The following is a 25511-nucleotide window of genomic DNA, read 5'->3' on the forward strand; positions in this document are numbered from 1 at the left end:
TTCCTCCTAAAAAAATAAAATAAAAGAGCACTTCTTGGTATGTGAGTGAGCGTAAGCGCTCATGTGCCTAAAACTTCGAACATGTACAGTATATCTGCTGTGTAAAATCGAAGGCTCTGCCGTCTATGACTGGTAGTCTTGCCTTTCATCAGTTTTGGAGAGGTCACTAATGTGGTGCTCACAGTTGAGGAAGCAAAACTTTACTCCTCTACCAAGCAGGGACTCCCACACTGGGACCATGCAGAACAAGGCATATAAGTCAATAGTGGTGAAAAGTTCAACTGCATGGAGACCACAGGCAATGGTGACTAGTCTTTGGCCCTATTCCTGACTTTGTTTGAACACAGCTTCCAGAGTTACAACCTCTTTAACAGACCACTGATTAGTGATGGACGAACGTTTCGCCCGGCGGTCGTTTCGCGGCGAATTTCCGACATTCGCGGTCCGCACGTTCGAACGCCTTTTTCCGTCGTTCGCCGCGGCGGACTTACGTGTTTAATGTATACAAGAACTTTAACCTTTGGTGACACGTTTATCATGTGATACAGGACAGCCAATTGAGACATGACAGCACATGGACACTTGGACATTCCCCCTAACCTATAAATACACCCGATCCGGTGGCCATTTTACATTCTTTCTTCTGTTACGATAGGGACAGGTTCCTGTGTGGAGTAGGGAGAGATAAACCACTAGCTATTTGGTACACAAAAGTTCTTTTCAGGACTGGTATAGGTGTTAGGTGTTGATAGGTTTGCTGTGCTGCTGATTCTTGCAGCAGCCTGAGTGTCTTTTGTTAGTTTAGAGAAAGGGAAAGGACGGTGTATGCTACAGGGACAGCCAGATTAGTCTTTCATCATCATCATCATCATCATCATCATTAGCTGTTACTATCAAGGTCCACAAAAGAGCTGTTCCAGTAACCACTAATCGTTCTCTTTTTTTGCCAATTTGTATAGGGACAGGAAGGAAGCAGTGTTGTCAGGCAGTGAGGGTAATTTTAAAGACTTGCTGTTATTATTAGTTCCACAAAGGTTCTTTTCAGGACTGGTATCAGTGGTACAGTAATAGGCTTGTACATGTATAATATTCTTTCTTCCAAATATAGAAAGGATATTATACTTGACTGCTGCCCTTCTGCTGCAGTCTGCTAAACATTCACAACTCACTTGTTCCACAAAAGTTCTTATAAGGACTGGTAACTTGGTATAGGGTGCTACGGTACATAGGCTTGAGTGCGGTACAGTCTGCTGTTCTGTAAGGACCGCTATCGGTCCACAATAGATAGGGTTGACGTGCACCACTGCTGACCGCTGCCCTATACTGCAGCAGTCCTTCAGCGGTATAGGGACTGACGTACAGTCTGCTAATCACTAACACACAACCTGCTTGTTCCACAAAAGTTCTTATAAGGACTGGTAACTTGGTATAGGGTGCTACGGTACATAGGCTTGAGTGCGGTACAGTCTGCTGTTCTGTAAGGACCGCTATCGGTCCACAATAGATAGGGTTGACGTGCACCACTGCTGACCGCTGCCCTATACTGCAGCAGTCCTTCAGCGGTATAGGGACTGACGTACAGTCTGCTAAACACTAATACACAACCTGCTTGGTCCACAAAAGTTCTTATAAGGACTGGTAACTTGGTATAGGGTGCTACGGTACATAGGCTTGAGTGCGGTACAGTCTGCTGTTCTGTAAGGACCGCTATAGGTCCACAATAGATAGGGTTGACGTGCACCACTGCTGACCGCTCACCTATACTGCAGCAGTCCTTCAGCGGTATAGGGACTGACGTACAGTCTGCTAATCACTAACACACAACCTGCTTGTTCCACAAAAGTTCTTATAAGGACTGGTAACTTGGTATAGGGTGCTACGGTACATAGGCTTGAGTGCGGTACAGTCTGCTGTTCTGTAAGGACCGCTATCGGTCCACAATAGATAGGGTTGACGTGCACCACTGCTGACCGCTGCCCTATACTGCAGCAGTCCTTCAGCGGTATAGGGACTGACGTACAGTCTGCTAAACACTAATACACAACCTGCTTGGTCCACAAAAGTTCTTATAAGGACTGGTAACTTGGTATAGGGTGCTACGGTACATAGGCTTGAGTGCGGTACAGTCTGCTGTTCTGTAAGGACCGCTATCGGTCCACAATAGATAGGGTTGACGTGCACCACTGCTGACCGCTGCCCTATACTGCAGCAGTCCTTCAGCGGTATAGGGACTGACGTACAGTCTGCTAAACACTAATACACAACCTGCTTGGTCCACAAAAGTTCTTATAAGGACTGGTAACTTGGTATAGGGTGCTACGGTACATAGGCTTGAGTGCGGTACAGTCTGCTGTTCTGTAAGGACCGCTATAGGTCCACAATAGATAGGGTTGACGTGCACCACTGCTGACCGCTCACCTATACTGCAGCAGTCCTTCAGCGGTATAGGGACTGACGTACAGTCTGCTAATCACTAACACACAACCTGCTTGTTCCACAAAAGTTCTTATAAGGACTGGTAACTTGGTATAGGGTGCTACGGTACATAGGCTTGAGTGCGGTACAGTCTGCTGTTCTGTAAGGACCGCTATCGGTCCACAATAGATAGGGTTGACGTGCACCACTGCTGACCGCTGCCCTATACTGCAGCAGTCCTTCAGCGGTATAGGGACTGACGTACAGTCTGCTAATCACTAACACACAACCTGCTTGTTCCACAAAAGTTCTTATAAGGACTGGTAACTTGGTATAGGGTGCTACGGTACATAGGCTTGAGTGCGGTACAGTCTGCTGTTCTGTAAGGACCGCTATAGGTCCACAATAGATAGGGTTGACGTGCACCACTGCTGACCGCTCACCTATACTGCAGCAGTCCTTCAGCGGTATAGGGACTGACGTACAGTCTGCTAATCACTAACACACAACCTGCTTGTTCCACAAAAGTTCTTATAAGGACTGGTAACTTGGTATAGGGTGCTACGGTACATAGGCTTGAGTGCGGTACAGTCTGCTGTTCTGTAAGGACCTCTATCGGTCCACAATAGATAGGGTTGACGTGCACCACTGCTGACCGCTGCCCTATACTGCAGCAGTCCTTCAGCGGTATAGGGACTGACGTACAGTCTGCTAAACACTAATACACAACCTGCTTGGTCCACAAAAGTTCTTATAAGGACTGGTAACTTGGTATAGGGTGCTACGGTACATAGGCTTGAGTGCGGTACAGTCTGCTGTTCTGTAAGGACCGCTATCGGTCCACAATAGATAGGGTTGACGTGCACCACTGCTGACCGCTCACCTATACTGCAGCAGTCCTTCAGCGGTATAGGGACTGACGTACAGTCTGCTAATCACTAACACACAACCTGCTTGTTCCACAAAAGTTCTTATAAGGACTGGTAACTTGGTATAGGGTGCTACGGTACATAGGCTTGAGTGCGGTACAGTCTGCTGTTCTGTAAGGACCGCTATAGGTCCACAATAGATAGGGTTGACGTGCACCACTGCTGACCGCTCACCTATACTGCAGCAGTCCTTCAGCGGTATAGGGACTGACGTACAGTCTGCTAATCACTAACACACAACCTGCTTGTTCCACAAAAGTTCTTATAAGGACTGGTAACTTGGTATAGGGTGCTACGGTACATAGGCTTGAGTGCGGTACAGTCTGCTGTTCTGTAAGGACCGCTATCGGTCCACAATAGATAGGGTTGACGTGCACCACTGCTGACCGCTGCCCTATACTGCAGCAGTCCTTCAGCGGTATAGGGACTGACGTACAGTCTGCTAAACACTAATACACAACCTGCTTGGTCCACAAAAGTTCTTATAAGGACTGGTAACTTGGTATAGGGTGCTACGGTACATAGGCTTGAGTGCGGTACAGTCTGCTGTTCTGTAAGGACCGCTATCGGTCCACAATAGATAGGGTTGACGTGCACCACTGCTGACCGCTCACCTATACTGCAGCAGTCCTTCAGCGGTATAGGGACTGACGTACAGTCTGCTAATCACTAACACACAACCTGCTTGTTCCACAAAAGTTCTTATAAGGACTGGTAACTTGGTATAGGGTGCTACGGTACATAGGCTTGAGTGCGGTACAGTCTGCTGTTCTGTAAGGACCGCTATCGGTCCACAATAGATAGGGTTGACGTGCACCACTGCTGACCGCTGCCCTATACTGCAGCAGTCCTTCAGCGGTATAGGGACTGACGTACAGTCTGCTAAACACTAATACACAACCTGCTTGGTCCACAAAAGTTCTTATAAGGACTGGTAACTTGGTATAGGGTGCTACGGTACATAGGCTTGAGTGCGGTACAGTCTGCTGTTCTGTAAGGACCGCTATCGGTCCACAATAGATAGGGTTGACGTGCACCACTGCTGACCGCTGCCCTATACTGCAGCAGTCCTTCAGCGGTATAGGGACTGACGTACAGTCTGCTAAACACTAATACACAACCTGCTTGTTCCACAAAAGTTCTTATACGGACTGGTAACTTGGTATAGGGTGCTACGGTACATAGGCTTGAGTGCGGTACAGTCTGCTGTTCTGTAAGGACCGCTATCGGTCCACAATAGATAGGGTTGACGTGCACCACTGCTGACCGCTGCCCTATACTGCAGCAGTCCTTCAGCGGTATAGGGACTGACGTACAGTCTGCTAAACACTAATACACAACCTGCTTGGTCCACAAAAGTTCTTATAAGGACTGGTAACTTGGTATAGGGTGCTACGGTACATAGGCTTGAGTGCGGTACAGTCTGCTGTTCTGTAAGGACCGCTATCGGTCCACAATAGATAGGGTTGACGTGCACCACTGCTGACCGCTGCCCTATACTGCAGCAGTCCTTCAGCGGTATAGGGACTGACGTACAGTCTGCTAAACACTAATACACAACCTGCTTGGTCCACAAAAGTTCTTATAAGGACTGGTAACTTGGTATAGGGTGCTACGGTACATAGGCTTGAGTGCGGTACAGTCTGCTGTTCTGTAAGGACCGCTATAGGTCCACAATAGATAGGGTTGACGTGCACCACTGCTGACCGCTCACCTATACTGCAGCAGTCCTTCAGCGGTATAGGGACTAAGAGTTTTGTCACAGGGTCATTTAAAAAATGACAGGCAGAGGAAGAGGCAGGCCCTTCCGCAGGGGTGGTAGGGGTAGGGCAGGAGCAACAGGCTTGAGCCAAAGTGGGAAGTTGCAGAAGGTGCGTTCAATTACTTTAAAGGATGCACCAGACTTGGTTGAGTGGCTCGCTCAGCCTTACTCTTCTGCACCCTCCTCATCCTCTCGATCTGCACCCTCTTCTTCACTCTCTGCTATGTGCACCCCCAAAGACACTACCACCAACAACACGACCACCACCACCACCACCACATACCTTCCGCTTGAGTCACTGGAATTATTTTCCGATCCATATCAAGAGGACATTTCTGATGCGCAGCCACTCTTGGTATTGGATCAGGAAGAGGAGGTAGCAACAAGCGCTACTCAGCAGTCTGACGCCAGTACCCAGATCAGCCCAAGGAGGAGGTTGGTCCCCGGTGTTGCTGCCTACTCCGAGATCTCTACTTATAGCGGTGGGGAAGGTGACGTTGATGATGACGTGTCTAGTGATGTCACGTGGGTGCCCACAAGAGAGGAAGAGGAGGGGAGTTCAGAGGGAGATATGGACCAGCAGATAGGGAGGAGAAGCAGCAATGACTTACATTGCACAGCAGGGACAAAGCAGACTGCAAATGTATCAGGAGCGAGTCATCGACCATGTACGGTCACATCTGGCGCTCCCAGGACACCGGCACATGGCTCCGCAGTGTGGGCTTTTTTTAACGTGTCCGCTGCTGACAATAGCGTTGCCATCTGCAATCTTTGCAGTCAACGCGTTAGTCGCGGTAAGCCCAATACTCACCTAGGGACGACCGCCTTAAGAAGGCACATGAGCAGCCATCACCGAGCCCAGTGGGAGCAACGGAACACACAAAGCCACACTGCAGGCTCTCACCGTCCAGCCTCGTCTTCTACTTCTCCTTCTCCTCTCTCCTCACAATTGTCCTCCACTCCACCTTCCATCACGCCAAGCTCACATTTTTCTGCAAAAAGGCAGGCTTCCGTGGGCCTAATGTTTGAGCGTAAAAAAATGATGATGCCGGATAACCCTCTTGCCCAACGGTTGGCGGCTGGCTTGTCAGAACTCATAGCCCGCCAACTACTGCCATATAAACTGGTGGACTCGGAGGCCTTTCGCAAATTTGTGGCCATTGGAACACCACAATGGAAGGTCCCAGGAAGGAAGTATTTCTCAGAGAAGGGCATCCCAGAGCTATATGGCCATGTTCAGCGGCAAGTGAATGTATCTCTGGCACACAGTGTCGGTGCCAAGATACATCTGACCACAGACACGTGGTCTAGCAAACACGGGCAGGGAAGGTATATCAGTTTTACTGCCCACTGGGTGAACCTTCTGACGGCCGTCAAGCATGTAACCCGTGGCACCCGTGTAGATTTGGTTTTACCGCCACGGATTGCATGCAGGCCTGACTCTTCTTCTCCTCCTCCTACTCCATCCTCCTCCCTCTCCTCCTCAGCTGCCTCCTCCTTTTCCGCTGCTAGCGTCTCTTCCACTGCACCGCCCAAGCTCCCCAGAACCTATTCCACATGCCAGGTGAGACGTTGCCATGCCGTGCTGCGTCTGTTGTGCCTGGAAGCAAAGAGCCACACTGGCCCGGCACTCCTTTCAGCTTTGCGTTCACAGGCAGATGAGTGGCTAACACCGCTCAATTTGACAGTTGGTAAAGTGGTGTGTGACAACGGTGCCAATCTGCTTAGCGCATTGAAACAGGGCAAAATCACGCACGTGCCGTGCATGGCACACGTCTTAAACTTGGTCGTGCAGCGATTCCTTGTCAAATACCCTGGGGTCCAGGACATCTTGCGGCAGGCAAGGAAAATCTCGGCCCATTTCAGAAGATCTTACACGGCCATGGCTCGCCTTGCTGACATTCAGCGGCGACACCATCTGCCGGTCAGACGTCTTATTTGCGATTGCCCGACGCGATGGAACTCAACCTTCTATATGCTTGATAGGCTGCTCCAGCAGAAACGTGCAGTTAACGTCTACCTGTATGAACTCTGCGAAAGAAACGGTTCTGGGGAGCTGGGTTTTTTTTCACCGCGCCAGTGGCTGCTCATGCGCGACACATGCAGACTTCTGCGGCCATTTGAGGAGATCACCAAACTGGTCAGTCGCAGCCATGGCGCCATCAGTGACATGGTACCTTATGCCTTCTTTCTGGAGCGTGCATTGCGTCGTGTCATTGATCAGGCTGTGGAGGAGCAGGAGCGGGAAGATGAGGAAGTCGCAATGCTGGATGAATTCCCAGGGGGGGCTACTCTATCTGAGACAAGTCAACAACAGGAGTCTGATGAGGAGTCAGAGGAGGATGGTGCCGGGGCGGATGAGCAGGAGCAAGAAGAGCATGCTTTAAACCTTTCTGGGATCCCTGTTGTGCGAGGATGGGGAGAGGAGAATGAAGAGGACGACATTATCCTGGATGATGAGCAGGAGCCAGGCCACCACACCGCTTCCACTTTAGTGCAAATGGGGGCCTTCATGCTCCAGTGTTTTAATAGGGACCCCCGTATAAAAAGCATGAGGGTCAAGGACCAGTACTGGGTGGCAACGTACTTAGACCCCCGGTACAAACACAAAATGGCGGAAATGTTACCGCCGTCGCAGAGGGCTGTCAGAATGCAGCACTTCCAGGCCTTGCTTCGAGAAATGCTGCATTCTGCTTTTGCGTGCGCTGGCAGAGGAGCAATTCCCACTCCCAGAGAAGGATTTGCGGGTACCAATCCAACAGCGCCTGCAAGAAGAGGCCGGTTTGAAGATGTGTTGGTGACTTCGGATATGAGGTCATTCTTTCAGCCGACCCATCGACAGGTGTCATCCGGATCCAGCATCAGGGAACGCCTAGACCGTCAGGTGTCCGACTACATTGGGTTAACGGCCGATGTGGACGCTCTGAGGAGTGATGAACCCCTAGACTACTGGGTGGGCAGGCTTGACCTCTGGCCAGAGCTTGCCCAATTTGCAATCGAACTGTTGGCTTGCCCCTCATCCAGTGTCCTGTCCGAAAGGACGTTCAGCGCAGCAGGGGGGATTGTGACCGATAAGCGTACTCGCCTAGCTCACCACAGTGTTAACTACCTCACATTTCTAAAAATGAATGAGGCATGGATCTCGGAGGAATTCAACACATGTGACCAGTAGACCATGTATATGTCTATAAACTATTTTTTTAATCAAGCACACAGACCTTCTTAATTCATTTGGCTCACTTCCTTGACCCAAAAAAGCACACCGTACTATATGCCCCTACCCTCCTCTTTGAAGAGGTTGAGCGGTGTCATATTTCTACTGGGGCTGCTTATGATATCCCTGTGCTGTGCTGACTTCCTCCTGGGGGTTCTTATTATGAAGGGATCACACTATCCCTGTGCTGTGCTGACTTCCTCCTGGGGGTTCTTATTATGAGGGGATCACACCATCCCTGTGCTGTGCTGACTTCCTCCTGGGGCTGCTTACGGTGCTGCTGTCAGTGCTGTATGTCACGGTGCTGCTGTCAGTGCTGTATGTCACGGTGCTGCTGTCAGCGCTGTATGTCACGGTGCTGCTGTCAGCGCTGTATGTCACGGTGCTGCTGTCAGCGCTGTATGTCACGGTGCTGCTGTCAGCGCTGTATGTCACGGTGCTGCTGTCAGCGCTGTATGTCACGGTGCTGCTGTCAGCGCTGTATGTCACGGTGCTGCTGTCAGCGCTGTATGTCACGGTGCTGCTGTCAGCGCTGTATGTCACGGTGCTGCTGTCAGCGCTGTATGTCACGGTGCTGCTGTCAGCGCTGTATGTCACGATGCTGCTGTCAGTGCTCTGTATTACGGTGCTGCTGTCAGATGCCTCTATCACGGTGCATGTGTCATTCCGGTATGTCACGCTGCTGGTGATCATCTCCTGCACCCTCTTCTTTGCCTACCCTGGTCCCTGACCTTCCCTCTCCTCCATTGCCTTCATTAGCTCCATAGTCCTGAATTGTTAGAACAATTTCCCAAATAAAATAAAAATGCTTGTAGTTATCGATCCCAAATTCACCTCATACATGTATTATGTCATTGTCCAGATGGTGGGACTACGTTTTACCCCCTAATAATTACCACGTGGCCGCAAATTCGACATGAAGGTTTGCAAAGTTCGCCTCCCATTGAAGTCAATGGGGCCCGCGGCGAACGTTCGGTTTCGCGAACGTTTGGGTCCGTTCGCATTTCGCTTTCGCGAAACGTCCCGTCGGAAGTTCGTCCATCACTACCACTGATGCCTCTACAAATGCAACCAGTCACTGCCCAAGTATATTGCATATATCAGCCCCTGCAAAAGTATTTAGGTGAACCCAGCCTTTGTTTGTACAGATGAAAGCAACAGGATCATGTTAAAACTTTGCTGAAATTGGCCAGTTCAAGAACAGGTGCATATTTGTTAGTCACTTTAAAAATCTCAAAGTGTATGGGAGCTCTTATGCAAAGGACAAATTTGAATGATATGCCCTCAAATCACTTTTTTGGTGTATCTTGTTGATCAAATTCTTGGTGGCCTACTTATTTTGTTGTGCTTAGTCTCATTTACAAAACAGCTTGAAAGATACAAAGCAGTCAATGTCTTGCCAAGGATTAGCAGATGACATGCCCTTAACAAATATGTCTGCTTAGGGCTGTGATTGTGCATATATAATAAGCTGGGAGCATGCAGTTTTCGTTTGTGTGTTTGCTCTTGTTTTTTACGTGTGTATGTTTATTAGAATGCACAGCATGGCTCAGTTGCAGAATGTCTGGTGGTCCTGGCATGGAGTGCACTGCTACAACACGGGCTGATCGATGACCTGTCTCGGGAGGAGACAAGCATGAACTAATGTACGTCATTTAGCTCAGTCTACAGATGGACAGCAATGAAACAATTTGTTTCCGAGCAGCATGGAGAGCACAACATTGTACAGTGTAATCTAATAATGGCTACCAGTACAGCTTCGGGCTTGAAAGACATCGTAGATTAACATCACTCATCTATCTGGAACCAAAGTGCAATTTATTTGTTACAGGCTTATCTGCAAGGGAATTACTGGATCTACAAATTGGCTATTTTTATTTTTTAACTCGATGGCCTTCCATTTGCTAAAAAGCAAGACTGACCCACTTATATAGCAACAACAGTGTGACATAAAATGTGTCAAGATTAGTAATATGTCCTCTTATAGGAGCTATTCTAGGGGTTTTGCCTTTTTTTCTACCGGGGTTAACAGACTTGATATTTAAACAATTTATACTTGTCTAGGCATTTTTCGACTTCACAATTTCATGTCTGGTTGGAAGATAAAAGTTCCATCGACCATACAGGCGCTGTTTTCACCACCCTTAGAGGACTGGCAGCTACAACAGCTTATCTATTTTACAACCCTGTCCCATCAAGGGATTCAATTTTGCTCCAATACTTCCTTTGAGGATCTCTGTCTGGTCCCAGACCCCACACCCTACGCGGTCTCAGCTACTTACAAATTACTAGTGGCGCGTACACATGACTGAACTTTACGGCAGACTAGGTCCGACGGAATCAGTCCGTTGGACATTCCAATCGTGTGTGGGCTAATCCGATCATTTTTAATTAAAAAAATCCGATGGACCTAGAAATAGAACATGTTTCAAATCTGTCCGACGGACTCAATTCCTATCGGAAAAACCGTTCGTCTGTATGCTGGTCCGACGGACCAAATACAGCGCAAGAGAAGCTATTGGCTACTGAACTTCTTTTTTTAGACCCGTCTTACGTCATCACGTTCAAAATGAACGGACTTTCGAACGGACTTTCAAACGGACTTAGTCCGTTCGTGTGTGGGCGAGTCTGTTCATTCGGAAGGTCTGTCAGAACTCAGCCGAAAGTCTGTTCAGGAAGACCATCGGACCGAGTCTGCTGGAAAATCCAGTAGTGTGTACACGGCATAAGCCGACCAGATTAATCTTTTGTACCTCCATATCTATTTAAATGGGAGAGAGATCTGGGTAGGGAGTTCTCTGCGGAACAACGGGCCAATATTCATTTACTTTGCTCACTATTCCTCCATTGCAAGCAAATATGAAGAGTTGGGCTATAAAATGCTCACTCTCACCCATTGGTATAGAGTCCTGGCCCAGTTGAGGAAGCTCTACCCAGAAGCAAAGAACATTTTCTGGTGCTGCAAAGAGGAGAAAGGCACTGTCCGTGTTTTCTGGTCTTGTAGAAAGCTAGCCAACTATCGGTCTCAAGTCAAGGAAACTATCAAACATCTGATGGATTTCGTCTTAGGGGAAGACCCAGCCAGGTACTTACTGCACCACTCTGACCTCTCTAGGAAATGCAAAAAAAATTGTTGAATGGTGCTTGGGGCTGCATTCTGTTACTCATAAAATTGCAGAAATTCACTCAATGGAAAGCATCTTAGCCTTGTTAGTCTCTCTTTGAGGCAAAGAGGAGAAGTCATAAATGGTTCTATTGGACATGCTTCCCCTGCTCAAGGGAATATGCAATGATCGTGCACTCAGGGTATTGAGATTTCCCTATACCCTCTCCCTCCTCAATCCCCCCTCTCCCCCTCCCCCCCCCCCCACACCTCCCCTCACTTGTTTCCTTTTGTCTATCTTTTTATGTATTATTTTGTTAAAAATACAGATGGGGTGCATATCTTCTTTAACTTGCTATTTATGCTCTGACCTGGAAGGTCAACTTTACACTCTATGGACAGGAAGGATCTCTGTTTTGTCTATTATGTTTTATTGCCTTTGAAATGGCTTATGTGGACCTCTATGATTGTTTTTGAGGCATTAATATCTGAATGTACATGTGTTAAATAAAGAGTGATTAATAAAAGATCAGTAATACTAAGGCAGAATATTACAGGAGCTTATGAGCCTGTCAACACTAGTTTCAAACTAAAATGGGCGGTGCCCATTTTTCCTGTCTGTTTTTTTTTTACTTTGTTGAGAGTGTACAAAGTTAAACTCCATTCAAGTCTCCACACTGTAATGCATTGTGCTGTACCGTGACTTGCGGTGCCATTCAAAGTATTTGGGGAGTGTTCATTGTAGGATGAACAAGGCAAATTAAAAAAAACAAGTCTTCCATGTGCCCTTGCCGTCACTGGCATTGATCGCATGCAGAAAAACGCCTGTCATTGCACATACTTTGAATGAACCCTAATACTTAAAATGTAAAGCCAAAAAGTTTTGTGTTTTTTTACATTTTGAAAGTTTCTAGCCTTCCTGTACTCTACTAATTTAATTTCTTGTCTGGTAAAACATGGACAGCAGGACAGGAAGTGAGGGGAAATCTGTGTCAGTGGGCTTTGAGCTTGTGTGGATGGCATCAGTTTAAGATGCTTCTGAGTTCATTGACTGGTAGGTAACCTCCTTCTGATCTGCATCTAGGTAAAAAAAAAGCTTGTTTACACAGGTCCTAACAGAGTTTTGGATAGCAGACTGGAACCTGACACACGTTCTATCCTTCCCCACTCTATACAAAATAGTTTTGGCTGGACATACTTTTTAATTGTCTTTTTTTTCTTGCAAAAACTGTGTTTTCTGTGGTTTTCTCACTTCCTGGTAAAATGTTGTCAGCAGGTAGTGAGGGTAATTCTCGCCAACTGGGATTTCACCCTTCTCCACTGGACATACCCTTTAATGGTCTTTTTGTTTAATGGGCTCATTGCATTTAAGATTTATAGCTCTTGGCAACTCCAGCAACAAAAAATGCTATCAGTTCCAACCAACCGCCATGGTTATTTTAAAGCCACGTACACACACTACTAGTACTTATGACCCATGAGACTAATACAGAGTATGTAAGGGCAACTTTTTTGGTTTAGGTAAAATGAGGAAGGGTTAGACCCTGTGTCGAGATGTTATTGCTTTCTATGTGCCAATAGGGAGGTAGACCCCTCTGTTTGTCCTGGTGACCACTGTTACAGAAAAAAATCTAACATATTTTCCAGTGACAGCTTTATAAGAAGAGAACTTCCCTCATTCTTGGGGGAAATGTCTCTAATTTCCAGATGTACCTCTGGAACAGGAAATCTCTCCAATGGGACAGAGACAGCAGAAAAAACATGACAGGGTTTTAAGCCCTTCCCTACTCAAAGAGGAACTGCAGTCTGCTCACATAATTTTTAATAAAAACATTTTTGCCATTCTGAAGCTTCCCTCCAACCACTTTGCATATTATTTTATATATACTGTGATTCTGTACTTGCCAAATATGCTGCAGAAAACTCCCTCCACTAAGTCTGGCTGCAGCCATTTTAACTGTGGGCAGCTGAAGCTGCTGCCCGTTCACTTCCTTGATTTACACAGAGACACACCTCCAGCTCTGCAGCTCTCATTGGTCCTCTTAGTACTCATCCCTCACCCCCCTTCCTTCCTGTCAAACTCTCACAAGAGGGAGAGAGAGCTGTGCATGATGTCATAAGGACCAGACAAGAAACGAGAAGTGGGCTGTATAAGGGGTTCACTAGCAGAAAAAAATGTTTTACTGTCCAAAGTTAAAACAAGGGCAGAATATGTAATAGATGGAAAGATGAAAAAATGACTAAAGAGCCGCTTTAACCCAAATCTAAAACAAGGTTTTGACTTTACATTCATTTTAAGGAGTTTCAACAGCTTCTCATTTTAAAACAACATTCTGCATCACTGTTGAAGGCCAGTAATCATAAAATACAACTTTTGTACTTTAACTTAAAAATATTACATGCACATGCAATAGAGCATAACACTCCTGAATAATTTCTTAGCCAGCCAGAGCTAGGCAGTAAAAATGGGTGCACTTTATGGCACTTTTACCCTAACAACTTAAAGAGTCTGGAAGATTGTAAACTTTTAGATGCTAATAGGGGGCTCCTCTTTCTCAGACTACCTAATGAATATTTTATGTATTGTGTTAAAACTTTGTTTCAAACTTACTTTCATCTTTTGCATATTCTTCAAGGCTTATATTAAGAGGTAACTCTGATGGCAGGTGCATGCATTTATTCCGTAGGTGTCCCATGAATAGCTGCAGTCCAATCAGCGCAAACACACTCAGACAAAAGACTGTGAGAATCATCACATCTGAAAGCTTCTTAACCGACTGAATCAGGGCACCCACAATGGTCTTCAGGCCTAGAAAGGAAGCTCAAATAAGTCACGATGATCCTATGGTACATCCTGAAGAGATAGTTCAGTTTTTAGAAGATCCTGTGTCGCTAAATCCCCCATTGGCATCTTTTATCTCGAGAGCTGAATGCGCGATTACAATCTGATTGTATAATTACTATGTAGAGAAGGTCTTCTCTGGTTGATTTACGCTACGTTCAAACCTATGCATTTTTAGTGCGTTTTGTAGTTTGCAGAAACACACTACAGTCCATTTAACATGGTTTCCTATAATACTAGTTCACATCTATGCGTTTTGCAGCTGGTACGTTTTTGGAAAAGGTCAGGGACTTTTTTCCTACGATTTGTGGCTAATAGACTTCAATGGAGCTGCAGCAGAAATGCAAGTGGTGCATTTTTGATGTGTTTTGTTATTTTGCTACTGTATATAGCTGGTTGCTAAGCAGGGGGCCGGGAAGCTGGCCTCCACGTCCTTAGTAAACCAAAGAGTTATCAGCATCAGTTATCAGGATCTATGGGTCCGATAAGTCCCCCACCTGCAGACCCTGACAACCACCTGGCAAGTTTTGTCGGGAAGAGGCCCTTGTGCTCAGCACCATGGGGGCAAGGTGCTTTGGGGTGGGGGGGCTCGCTCACCCCTCCCTGTGCTGACCTGCCGGGCGGCATGCTCAAATAAGGGTCTGGTATGGATTTTAGGTGGCGTAGGGGTTCCCTCCGAGTCCATACAAGACACAAAGGGCCTGGTATCTACCTGTAGGGGGGGATCCCCCGCCATTTTTTCCGCAAATTATTTTTGCCAGCAAATTTTTTTGGCAGGCTGTTTGCACTGAGTAGGTTTACGTGCAAATTTGTAATGTTTGAATGCAGAGCACCTTCAAGGCCCTATGCATACTGGGTGTTTAGCCCCAAGGTATGCGAGCTGTGTGCTTTTGAGCAGGTATACAGTCCAGCCCCACCGCCGGCAACCTGTAGAGCTTCATGAGAAGCTGAAAGTTGCTGCTAATAAACAGTGCACCCAGTGGTACTAATGGTACCCAAGGATGAATAGCTGGAACGCAGGAAGTCTGCGCTGTCACTGTACAAAACGTTGGTACCACTTGGTGGATCGTTCAACCACAGCAGTTTTCAGACCCTCATAGTGTTTCACAGGCTGCTGGCAGCAAGGCTGGACAGTGCACCTGTGCCTCCCACCTGCACAAAAATGTCAGAGCCTCATGCGCCAGGGTGCAATGCGTGGTGTGTTTTAGGCCCAAGTTGCTATCCATAAGAAGTTGTAAGGTGGCCAAGAACGGGTCATAATTGGGCCAATACAGCAAGGACAAGCTAAAATTTGACCAGAATGTGGCTGTCCCTGTTTTACAAAAGTCAGAAAACAAGTTGGTAAAATTTTGTCAATAAGTGGCTGCAACCACTGATCAGTGTATTCTGACAGCTGCATCCCACTTTCAGAATACAATGTTTTTGTTTGTGCGGCTGGAGGAATCTGAATGAAGGAAAACTACCCATCTATGGCCAGTTTAGGGCTTGTTCACACTAGCCTGTGCACACTGGTGTACGTTGTGTAGGGGCGGTGCAGTGCATTGTTACAATGTACCACACTGTTATCTTTTTTCTCTTTTTTGTTTGTACTTTATTGAAGCATCACAAAATTACACTTCATTCAAAATAAACATGGTGTAAGTGAGCCCTTACTTCATTGTACTGCGGTGTTTAAAAACCAACACATGACCTGCGCCTGTTGCTTCTATCTCCGTTGACTCACATATTTTGGTGACATCATAGTCCTCCTGTTTTGTCACATTTCAATGTAATTTTTAAGTTTTAAGTTTTAATTTATCAGAAGAAAGTCAGGATGCTGGTTGTCAATTAAAAAACTGTTTCACATAGGAGCTAAACCCTGACTCACAGGGTCATTTAACAAAAGACCTTCTAAGTTATAGTTTAGAGTGAACTTATTATTAGAGAAGTATGACGGCGGCCACTGTTCGCCCTCTCCAAAAAATGCTAGTTTACTGGTTGTATCAGGCATCCATACTTTAGTCACAGACCCTAACCAAAATTAAATGTGTTAGGAGACACTAAAGTCAATGCATCAGTATGACAGCCAGGTAACTAGAATTTTCAGAAGGAATGGTTCAGCAATGGCAGCCTTCACAAATCTCTCTCTAACAATGTTTTTTTTTTTGTGCTCTAAGCAAAAGTCAGTTCTTATTTCTAGAAAATAACAAGGTCTACTATGAGAAGTAATGCTACCTATGGATAATTACATTACCCACATACAAAGAAAAATGTTTATTCACACGTAGCCACAGTATTTTACACTATTTCACAAGCCGAGATCTATTAAGCCCACCAAAAAGCTACAGAATATGACAGAGTTTGGGGTGACCATCAGGTAGTTGCTTGCAATGTCTAATATGAGATATTAATGCATAATGCCATATAAGTACCAGCAACTGGTTAATACAGTACTAATGCATCAGTGGTATTTCAGTTACAGGTCTGCCAGGAAGAGTTACTGATAAAAGTCCTACTTCTAGGGGGCTCCAGTAGCAAAATCTCCCCCTCCCCCATTTTCAAATAATATGTCAACTATTGGATGGTCCCAATACAATATAATTAAAAGCTGAACACAGCATAAACAAATCATGCCAGAATACAAATCTTGATGTACTATGTGTATTTCTTTCAGATCCAGTGTGAATTTTGCCTCTGTGCAAGAGCTCCCTGCAATAGAGACCGGTCATTGCTGCTCTCTCTCCTTGTGCAGGTCTGGTCTCCATCCCCTTGTGTTATGAATTTAACTGAATTATACTTGAAATTAGCTTCTGCATAATCCCTTATACTTAGGCAGGCCATACACAGAGCAAATTTCTTTCCTGCAACCAGCGCTTTTTTTCTCAGAGAATAGGTGCAGGAACTCAACCATGCCCGCCACACACACATACCTGCCAAATGGCATAAAATAGTAGCTCTTCCCTCTGCATACAATCCCCTCCCTCCGCTGCCTTCATCTTCTCCCTCCTCCTTAAAAAGCTCCACCATCTGTCATATGTTTTACCTTTGTTGCAATAGTAAGCTGAAACACCTATCTGGCTGTAGTACCTCCAGCATACTATACTATACTGCAGTCACTTGCAAGGGAGATCATGCAGGAGGAGCATCAACAACTGGTCACCAGGGAAAAAAATGAGACCACAGAGGGTGCAACCTACCATGCACCTTCTTCTGCCCATGACTGCACTAAACCCTGGGCACCTGTTCTTTATCTCCCTGATCCCTGTCCGTCACTCAGTGGGATCTACACAGGAGATCTGACCTGTGGGAGCTACTGGGAGATAAGCTATCACTTGTAAACATAGAAGTTGGACTTCAGTGTTACCAAGTGATAATGGTGAGCATTGAGCAGATGACCTGAGCCAGAGGAGGTGGAAATGAGTTCCCCCTAGTTCCTGCTGAAAAAAAGCCCTGCCCGCAACCCTTGGCATTAAGCAAGACCTTGCAAGAGAAGGTTGATGGAAACCGTCATCCCCATTTGATGGAATCCATACTTCCAGAGTAATAACTGCAATTACAATAGATCAGAATAGGTTTATGTTCATTGTCCTGGTACCAGTGTGTAGTCTGTTGGTCAGAGTAATGCAGCTGTCATTGCAGCCTTCTCATCCTGACCTGATCTTAGGGTTTGCTTTAGGAGAAATCAGTTCTCTGAGAAATTCTGAAAAATGCCCGGGTCAACAAACTCTGTCACATAGTTGCAGAAAGGGAGTTCACACACAAGCACAAAGACGGACACAATGTACACAAGGGGGTCCGACACCTAACACCAATGACTCCTTACCTGGAATTACAGAAATAGTTTTCAGAGCTCTTAATACTCTGAAAGTTCGCAGAGCTGAAACATTGCCTAGGTTTACAAATTCTGTTACATACCTGTAATATTAAAAATTATTTACAGTAAAATGATTGATTTTTCGTATTATCCCCTCTACAGGTAATAGCATTCATCTTCTTTAGATAATAGAAAGGGAGGACCCCCACTATGCCAACATCCAATAGGTATACAGAAGGATTGAAAAATGCCCACAAACCCTTTGTGGGCATATCATGAGGCAATAATTATAAAAAATGTATCTTTATTACAAACATTTTAAAATGACATACAACAAACAACAACACCCTATTACTTGACAAGGTCAACAGATACCCAAAAAACAGACCTAGAGATATGCATCCTTTCACTAAGTGCATGAAAAGTCCATGACAGATGCAATAAGCAATATGTGTATATATATATATATATATATATATATATATATATATATATATATATATATATATATATATCTCAGGGGGTTAGGACCTAAAGTTCCCCAATGTTTTCTTGTAAACGCGTTTTGTAATTCAATAGCTTCCTCAAAATACTGGATAGGTGCTGATATAAAATGATACAAAAAAGAGAAAATAAGTATCTATAGTGTTATGCCGCGTACACATGGTTGGATTTTCCAATGGGAAATGTTGGATGTGAGCTTGTTGTCGGAAAGTCCGACTGTGTGTATGCTCCATCGAACATTTGCTGTCTGACTTTTCCGCCAACAATTGTTTGCTAGCAGGTTCTCACATTTTCCTCCAACAAAACTTTGTAGACGGAATTTATGATCATGTGTACAAAAGTTCACGCATGCTCGGAATCAAGCAGAAGGAACCGCACTGGCTATTGAACTTCCTTTTTCTCAGCTCGTCGTGCGTCTTGTACGTCACCACGTTCCCACGTTCATAATTGTTGACCAACATTTGTGTGACCACATGTATGCAAGACAAGTTGGAACCAACATCCTTCGAACAAAAATCCACGGTTTTGTTGTCGGAAAGTCTGATCCTGTGTACGAGGCATAAGACATTTATATATGCACAAAAGTATTAAGCAATTATATATATATGTATATGAATCTTGAAAAAATATATACGTGAACGAATAAAACAAACAAAACACCACATATATGCTTGCCTGAATGTGGTGTCAACCTTTACCTGGTTTCAAGGCCTACCAGGCAAGCATATATGTGGTGTTTTGTTTGTTTTATTTCTTCACGTACATCATTTTTCAAGATGCATATACATATATACAATTTCTTAATACCTTTGTCCATATTTACATGTCTAACACCGTAGATACTTATATTTTCTCTTTTTTGTATAATTTTTAATTTTATATCAGCACCTATCCAGTATGTCCTGATAAAGCTATTGAATTGCGAAACGCGTTGACAAGCAAGCACGGAGGAGCTAACCCCCTGAGATATATATACATATTGCTTATTGCATCTATCATAGACTTTTCCTCTACCTAGTGAAAGGATCTATACTTGCATGTCTGTTCTATAGGGTGGTGTTGTTTGTTTTATGTCATTTTAACATTTTTGTAATAAAGATACATTTTTTATAATTATCACATCATGATATGCCCACTATTTCAATCCTTTTATAGTCTTTAGATAATAAGCTGTTTTATACTGAACCAAAGTAATTTCGTGTTGGAGCACCTGCTGAATTTTGCACTTCCTGTGGTGTAAATTCTCAGGACGCAGGGTCATGTCACTCTCCAGAACATATGCTCATTAAACATGTATAGAGTGCCTTCTGTTTAGCGGCAGAGCACAATGCTTGTAATAAAAGCTCCTTTTAGAAATAAGATGTGGACAGGCAAGATCTGAGAACCAAAATTTGTTATTTAGGAAGGTTCTTTTCATAAATGTTTTATACAGACCAATGTGTATGTTCGTGGCTATGGATAACTGAAGGGGAGCAGACAGCTGACACAACTGGGGCAGCCTCTTACAGGAAACAATAGCAATCATTAAAAAAATCAAACTCAGTAAGGTAAGGGCTTTTCCAGAGGAATGTCTAATAATGTTGGGGAATGCATACAAACATATCATCAGTCTGCAATATTGATTCTATGTCTCTAAGCCCTTGTACACACGGTCGGATATTCCGATGGACAATGTCCGATAGGACCGTGTTGTCGGATAATCCGACCGTGTGTGGGCTCCATCGGACTGTTTCTGTCGGAATATCCGACGGACCAAGTTTTCCAGCTGGGCTATAAAATTTTCCGACAACATGATCCGATCGGACTTTGTCCGATTGTGTGTAGAGAATTCCGATCGGACAAAGTGCCACGCATGCTCAGATCAAATTCCTAGACCAAAGCTATTGGCTACTAGCCTGAGCGTAGTCCCATTGTAACGAAATTACGTTATGAACGATCGGATTTTCTGACAACTTTGTTCGACCGTGTGTATGCAACAGTTTCGGACAAAATCCGTCTGACAAAATCCAACGGATTTGGTTGTCAGAATGTCCGACCGTGTGTACAAGGGCTAAGACAGCACTTCTCAACTTTTTTTTACCCCAGAGGATCTCTTTAAATACTTTTCAGGTATTACTGAACACCTGCAGAAACCAATGTATTGGAGGGTCAGTGGGAAAAATGTCTACTTACATTGGTGGCCAGTTGGAAGAATTCACCACCACCTATAGTAGTAATGCCATCCTCATAGACAGCTAAAATACATCATTGGTATCATGCAGCTGGCTCTGCCAGGTGGCATTGGCCCTGAACCTATGCAAGCACCATCAAATGCAAGGTCAATCAGCCACAGTTCAAGGAACCCTTAGAAACTTTTGGAGAAAACCTGATTAAGAATAGCTGCTCTAGATCAGTGTTTCTCAACCTTTTTTTAGTCAAGGCACCCTTTAAAATGTATGAATAACCCCAAAGCACCCTTTAAAAATTATGGACAGTATCAAGGCACCCTTTAAAAATTGTGGACAGTCTCAAGGCACCCCATTCTAAAATGTAAAAAATATTTGAATAGTTTTACATAATGCAGCAACATCCACAAGTCCAAGTAGGACACCCAACGTTAGAGGTGATTTATTCTTCCACAGCAACTACACTTTTGCAAACTGTACAACGTAAAACAAAACAAGATAAAGTTGGCGCACAAATGAATGGTCTCTTTAAGAGCATTTGACTATCTCGTGGGATGTTTGTTTATTTAAATAAATGTCCTGTAGATGGTCTCAATGTGCGGCTGTTAACCCATTATGGACTTGGCAAAAAATGGATGCAGCAGAAAAAACGATCAAAAACAGCGCATCAAAGGGACTAGTAGATTGATGTGAAAAAGACTTTAAAATGTCATTTATTAAATGTAAAAAATAAACACAGACATCTGATCCCTGCAGGATCTCAAACACATAAAAAACACCAATCATAAAACGGACAGATGTTTGGTAATGAAAAGCTCCTCAGATCTCTCAATTATAACTTTGGAAAGGTCAAAACCAAAGACCAATGTGCACAGCTTTCGAATGCCTAATGAATGCAATCAATCATCTGAAAGAACCCAAAAAGTCAGTGTAAACGAATGGAACAACGTTCCTAGGGACACTCACTTCATAGGTGTTCAATGGGCTGCAGAGCTGATGAGTCCAGTCTGATGACCGAGGGGGAGGTGTTTATTTCAGCTCCATCTGAAGCGTTCGGCTTGGAGGCAGAGGTGTAATGCTGCACGCTAGGTGGTAAAGATCAAGCTTAGTCACCAGATGATATCAGCTGTACACATAGGCAGCTTGGAGAACGCTGCACTGCCTGCAGTGCCGCTTGTCCGAGCGGCTGTGGATCACATGAGAGGCTTGTCACGTGGAAGGCTGTGAAGGGGAAGGTTGCTATGCCGACTCTCCTGCTTACATGTTTCGCGCTCCTGCGCTTTGTCAAAGCAGTGCAGCGTTCTCCAAGCTGCCTATGTGTACAGCTGATATCATCTGGTGACTAAGCTTGATCTTTACCACCTAGCGTGCAGCATTACACCTCTGCCTCCAAGCCGAACGCTTCAGATGGAGCTGAAATAAACACCTCCCCCTCGGTCATCAGACTGGACTCATCAGCTCTGCAGCCCATTGAACACCTATGAAGTGAGTGTCCCTAGGAACGTTGTTCCATTCGTTTACACTGACTTTTTGGGTTCTTTCAGATGATTGATTGCATTCATTAGGCATTCGAAAGCTGTGCACATTGGTCTTTGGTTTTGACCTTTCCAAAGTTATAATTGAGAGATCTGAGGAGCTTTTCATTACCAAACATCTGTCCGTTTTATGATTGGTGTTTTTTATGTGTTTGAGATCCTGCAGGGATCAGATGTCTGTGTTTATTTTTTACATTTAATAAATGACATTTTAAAGTCTTTTTCACATCAATCTACTAGTCCCTTTGATGCGTTACTTTTGCAAACTGGTACTGACTTACTTAGTATTCCAATGTTTCTCTTCTCTTCTCCCTCCGTTTCTCTCCCTCACTCAAATTATACAATTTTTGGGCAATTTTTAGGCATTTTGCCAAGGCACCCCTGAAGAAACCTCAGAGCACCCTGGTTGAAAAAGGCCGCTTTAGATAGCTTTAATTCCTCCTGTCTTGGAGAGCATCTATGATGGGTTATTTATTTAACATCACCTGCATAAGCAGTCCTTGTGAACTCCACTAGCGAGTGGAGCATGTTAGATTTTAGCACTTATGTTACTTTGTACAATGGTTGTCTACATTTGTATTTTGTACAAACATTCAACATATACCGATTGTATGTTTATTATGTCACTTTTTCAGTAACAACTAAGTGAAAGAAAAGTGATGCCCTGCTAAAATCAACCTTTACAGCTGAAACTAGGGGGGCAATAAAAATGTAATATCCTTTTAGTGCTGGACCACTGAGGTTTTCTGAAGTCTTCACCCTGACTTGGTGACGGCACACTTTGCCTCACAGTTAAGGGGTCATTCCCTATCTCACCAGAAAAGAGGAAAAGGCTGGTGCTAGGTCACATGTAGAATCTCTAGTATCTCATCCTCGACCTAGTTGGCACAAAAGATGATTTATTAAAATAACAGGTTACACTTACATGCAATTCTTTAGTAGCCTGCGTTTTGTGATTTTTGGATTTACAGCTATTCAGCAAGGATGCTGCTCACACAGTGCATGGTTTTGACATGACAGTGGGTGCAGGGAGAAGAACTCCAGCTCACTGTCATCAGGTGCTGTATAGTAACAATTTACATGCCCCCCCCCAAATACTGGTGTAACATGTAACTAAAAGGCCTTTAAACACCTGAAAACCAAAGAGTACAACCCTAATGAAATGGCTTGTGGTTTCTGACTTGCCCTCTAGGGGGCTCATTCCCAGCAAACTGTTAGCAGATTGGTCTCTGCTGTGTGGCAGAGCTCTGTTAATCTTAGGATTTGATTGATAATAATACAATTCTTTGTCAGGTAAACAACTTGTGTATGTATTGACGTTGCGTATTATATCAGTTTTCCCTAACAGCTTTAACAGTAGTGAAATAAAAATAAAAAAAAAACATTCCATTACAGTGGTATAACTAACAGCCCAAAGGCCATGTACAGAATCAGAACTGGGATTCTTCTGTTTCTTGTACAACAATGTTACTGGTTTCAATTGACTAGCTTATTCAGTGTTAAATGGCTTTTGGTAAACGTGGGCAATAAAAACAGAGAATATGATGCAAAATTCCATAAGCAGAGGCTACCGGCAAGTCAAAATGATCATATGCAAATCTGGACCATGTAATGTCAATCCTAACTAGCCCATTCTCACCTTCCAAACCTCCCTATTGGTCAGTCAGGCTATCTATTGCAGTTGAGAACCAATGGGAAGTCTTGGCAGATAGGCTGAGATGAACCAAACTTGGCATCACAGGAAAAGCCAAGATTTCTATAATATATTAGCTGCCCGTATTTCTGGATTTGACTGCTGAGGCATTATTTTCATATGTTGAGTTTTAATTGCAAAGGTTTGTGACTCTAGGTAATAAAATGGAAAAAACGTTGAGAAGGCATATACAATTCCTCCTTCATTCTCTACAAAAGTTAACATGCAGTAGTTGGGCTTGGTGCTCTGACCTTACAGACCCAGTAACAGTTAAGGTCCCCGAAACAAATGAAATTATTGCAATCTGGCCCATGGGTGGCCCTCTAAGCACTAATTGGCTGGTCAAAAATAAAAATGTAAAAACTGACTAAGTATGTCAGAAAATTATTGGTAAAGCTAGGTATAAACATACTGAATGTCAGCCAGTTCAGCAGGAACTGGTTGACTTTCGGGACATGTGTGCCACTGTCTGTTACAGATGCTGGTCTAATGACCAGCTGCTGATGAACGGCCATGCTGGAAAACCAGTATTTGATCAGCAGGGGGGTAGAGAAGCCCCTATAAGAATACAATAATGTGCTGGGGGTGATCCCTGTTTCAACATTGGCTGTATGAATTGAAGTCATTCTCTGCTATGGGGTTGAACATAGAATGGAATGACAATTGCTCCAATAATACTAGCTAATACTTAATTTATACATCCCTTGTGCCCAATTGTATGACATTTTAGCCTCTATTTCTGCCTGTTTTAGATGTAAATATGAAGCCTACATGGTATCTCAGACTTCTTAAATTATTTTATACACACAATTTTTTATAACGTTTTTTATAATGGATATATTTGTATATACATTTTTCTTTTACATACTTTTATTTTTAATTTTTAAACAAATTTTTTGTCCAGATAATATATTTTTTCTATTTTTCCTTTTTATATTGATATTGTTTATTTTTCCTCCTTATTGTTTACCTCTGAGCGAACTACAATCTCTAATAATATTCCTCATATTGCCCAAGTGCACACTAATATTTTTCACTGCTTATTTCTCCAGTTTCATGTTCTTAATGACATGCTGCGCAATCATATAGAATACATTGGTCTACAAAAACATGTCGAAACCGGAAGTGACACATTGGACCATAGAAAGATGGCATCCAGAGCGGATGTGACGCCACACACTACAAAAAGATGGCGCCGGGGCCAGAAATTACGTTGTGTCTTTCATTTGCCCCCGAAAATTCGATTTCTGATATCCTGTGGGGGGCTACGTTTAGAGATTTGTTACATGCTGGTAATTAATTTCTCCTGATGATGCATGTGGAATGAAACAGCCGTTTAGCTACACCTTACATGCTTGAGGTCCAGCCACCAATCTAGCTTAGTTCAGCAACACCGGATGTACAGTACCTGACCGTGAGATTGTGTTTCCAGCGCAATCTTATTGCGCTGGTTCTCGGCGACAGGGCACTGCACATCTCGTGCTGGCTGCAATAGCAAAATGTCACATTTTCCTATTGCAGCGAGCGTGAGAAAGAAGCGACAATGTCGCCTCTCT

General features: G+C 44.3%; 1 protein-coding gene across 4 annotated transcripts in view; it reads right to left on the reverse strand.

Annotated features, from left to right (window-relative positions):
* Window positions 1-25511, reverse strand: part of LOC143923735 (sodium channel protein type 2 subunit alpha-like) — a 351076-nt gene that overhangs the window by 189509 nt on the left and 136056 nt on the right. For all 4 annotated transcript variants that reach the window (XR_013261775.1, XR_013261774.1, XM_077447556.1 and 1 more), the window contains exons 6-7: window positions 18068-18159; window positions 14035-14232 (exon numbers count right to left, since the gene is read on the reverse strand). Coding sequence is in view for 2 of the 4 variants with exons in the window: in XM_077447556.1 (XP_077303682.1) it covers window positions 14035-14232; window positions 18068-18159 (290 nt within the window). In the remaining 2 variants the exon portion in view is untranslated. The remainder of the gene's footprint in view (window positions 1-14034; window positions 14233-18067; window positions 18160-25511) is intronic.

The sequence above is a fragment of the Lithobates pipiens genome, unplaced genomic scaffold, assembly GCF_037356315.1.
Source record: "Lithobates pipiens isolate NorthernLeopardFrog02 unplaced genomic scaffold, aLitPip1_a1.2 Scaffold_22, whole genome shotgun sequence".
NCBI classification, from domain to species: domain Eukaryota; kingdom Metazoa; phylum Chordata; class Amphibia; order Anura; family Ranidae; genus Lithobates; species Lithobates pipiens.